This window comes from Rhagoletis zephyria, unplaced genomic scaffold (genome assembly GCF_001687245.7).
Source record: "Rhagoletis zephyria isolate East Lansing unplaced genomic scaffold, Rhagoletis_zephyria_1.1 Rzeph_scaffold_10402, whole genome shotgun sequence".
NCBI lineage: Eukaryota > Metazoa > Arthropoda > Insecta > Diptera > Tephritidae > Rhagoletis > Rhagoletis zephyria.
In genome coordinates, this window is record NW_016167480.1 from 18,670 (window position 1) to 21,393 (window position 2,724).

At 32.4% G+C, this 2,724-nt stretch overlaps 1 protein-coding gene across 1 annotated transcript in view; it reads left to right on the top strand.

The window, feature by feature from the left end:
* Positions 1-398, top strand: part of LOC108376416 (alpha-tocopherol transfer protein-like) — a 3,776-nt gene extending 3,378 nt beyond the window's left edge. The window contains exon 3 of the mRNA XM_017632623.1: positions 42-398. Within this exon, the coding sequence (XP_017488112.1) occupies positions 42-314 (273 nt within the window). The 3' untranslated portion in view covers positions 315-398. The remainder of the gene's footprint in view (positions 1-41) is intronic.
* The last annotated feature ends 2,326 nt before the right edge of the window (positions 399-2,724 follow it).

A 2,724-nucleotide genomic window follows, 5' to 3' on the forward strand; every position in this document is an offset into this window, starting at 1 on the left:
ATAAAAATAAATTTTTTAATATTCTACTTTCTTCCACGCAGTTCTATGTGCACGGTAACAATCTCGAGGAACTCTACAAATACGTGCCGAAACATGTGCTTCCGAAAGAATATGGCGGCGACTGTGATCTGCAGACTCTACAAGCTGAGTGGTGGCAAAAATTGAATGATTACAAAAAATTTTTTGAAGAAGAAGAAGAACAATATGGCATAGCTGAAGGTTACGAACGTCTAAAGCAAGTGAAGGATCTCATTGCGGACACTAGCGTATTACAGGGTACTGAAGGCTCTTTTCGGCAATTGGAGGTGGACTAAAGAAACAACGGAGTTACTTCAGTCAGTAATGATCAGCAACCAAAGCAATTAGCAGAATATTTTAAAATTTTTGTACTTTATTTACTTATTACTTATTTAATACAGAATGTATAAGGAAATTGATCCATAACAATAAATTAATAAAAAAATAAAAAAATTTAGATTTTATATCAAGGAATCTCTGTGATTTGTCGTGTATAAAACCATTGTTTTTTCTCGTACTTTATTTCGCATAAGTGCAATAACAAATTTAACAGCATGTCTGTTAATTACTTTTAGTGGCCAACATGCTAAAACTATTATTTTTTTTATTTAACTAAAATTGATCTACCAAATGTAGGTTCAGTTTTAATGAAGCATATAAAAGTTCAATCAAATAAAGCATACACACTTTTTATGCTTTATCCACACAGTAATTACCTTAAGCTCAAATTATAGCTTGGCTGAGTTTTTAAACTCAGTACTAGCGCTAATTTGTGGAGCTTCATTTATGAAATCATACGGTAATCAGTAATGAGCATTTATTACTCACTTGTTTTTAGTGTATTTACATATGTATGTGAAAAGGTTACAATCCAGCAAACATTTGGAGTCATAAATTAGTCTTTAAGGAGTCCTATTTCGGAGTCTTTACGCTCATAATGGGCACATTTTAGAGTCCGATATGAGGGTATTTATCTTCCTCCGAAGATCGGCTTACATGAGCTTAAATTCATACATCAAATGACCCTCAATATGAGTCATATTGGACGGACTCTTATTGGCCAAATATACGGCTCGTTTTGGACTCTTTTAAAACCATTTTTAGCCTCATACATACATATATGTATGTATGAATCAGTTCAGACTCTTTTTGAGGCTCTAATCGGGTTCTTATTTTAGATTGTTCTTTGAGTCTTATTGAACGCACTATATTTGCAAAGGCATTCACCAAAAATTTCTTTCAAATAGCATATACACATACCTACGTGCATATACATATACATTCCAACATGCATTTAATAGCAGCAGCTAAATTTTGTTTATTTTTGTTTTCTAATTATTTTCAGTTTCTGTATAAACAAATTTAGATATAAATTTCGAAAATTTATTGTTTTTATATTTGCACAAGGCGCTGGCTCATAACTTGGATCATATATAACTCCTAAACGATTCATATAATAAGAGTCACACATTTTTAATTTTTGAAGCTCATATTTCTTACCCCCCTGTATGGTGCATTCGAATTTTTTGTTGCGAAATTCGATATGCATGGGTTAACTTTTTTTCGGCCTAGGAACTATGGCCGATAATTGTGGGTTTTTGACATTGCATCGTACACTGAGCAAAAAAATCAACCAAAAATTGGTTAATATTAGTGTGATTTTTGGTTAATTTTAACAATGCCTTGGTTGATGTTTTCAACAATGATTTGGTAATATTAACAACGCTTTTGTTTACATTAACCAAACTTTTGGTTTTCGATTTTTTCGTATGAATGTGTTTTTGTTCTGCACGGATGCTTTTTCATAATTCGGATATGCAAATAACAGCAAGCATCTCTGTACACTCAGCTAGAGCCGCTATGTAAATCTGCCTTCAAATGTTCAACTTGAATCAATTTTCTTCGTCGTTTGACTTGCTTCTGCACTTCACAGAGGCTTTTTCGTAATTAAGAAAAACCAAAAACAGAAAAAAATAAAAATTATGTATCGCGCTGACGGCATTCTCACTGCTGGAAGCCAACAAATAACAGCACGTTAAGCCAATGTAATACATACGAATTTATTCTCACCGCTATTAGTAAATATTTTTTTTGTTTATTTTATTTATTTATTTTTTTTGATGTGGGTTGAACCGGGCTTGAACCCAAGCCATGCGGAGTGGTAGCGCGCACTGCTAACCAATACATCACAGCGGCCGCCAGTCAGTATTGAACAGAAAAAATATTAATTTCTTTAAATTATGTAAATATTTACGTATGCTGGATGGATAATCCAGTAATACAATGGCATCGTAAATAACGTGACATATACCAACCCTGATAAACATTGAATGATTTTTTAGAATGATGTTTGTTTCAGAGCTCTGTTGCTTTAAAACAGTGCTAGCCAAAAAGAGTAAAGACTTATAATGAGAATGTATTAGTTATGTTACCCAAAATGAGAACGGGTTGGTGGTAATGCACGGAAAAAAATGTCTGTATTGTATTACTTATTTTAAAAGTTACGGTATGTTTTTAGCTTTTTTTCATTAGGCGATATTTTTTAGCGCTAAAGAACATGGAAAAATAAAACCTAGAAAAAAGTTAACGGCCCTATGAAAGAAAATATTTGGTAGAATCTTTATGTATTTTGATTTTTTTTTTTTATAATTTAAATGTGGATTTCTGAGCAAAAAAGCTAACGTTCTTCGAGCACTCTGCATAATA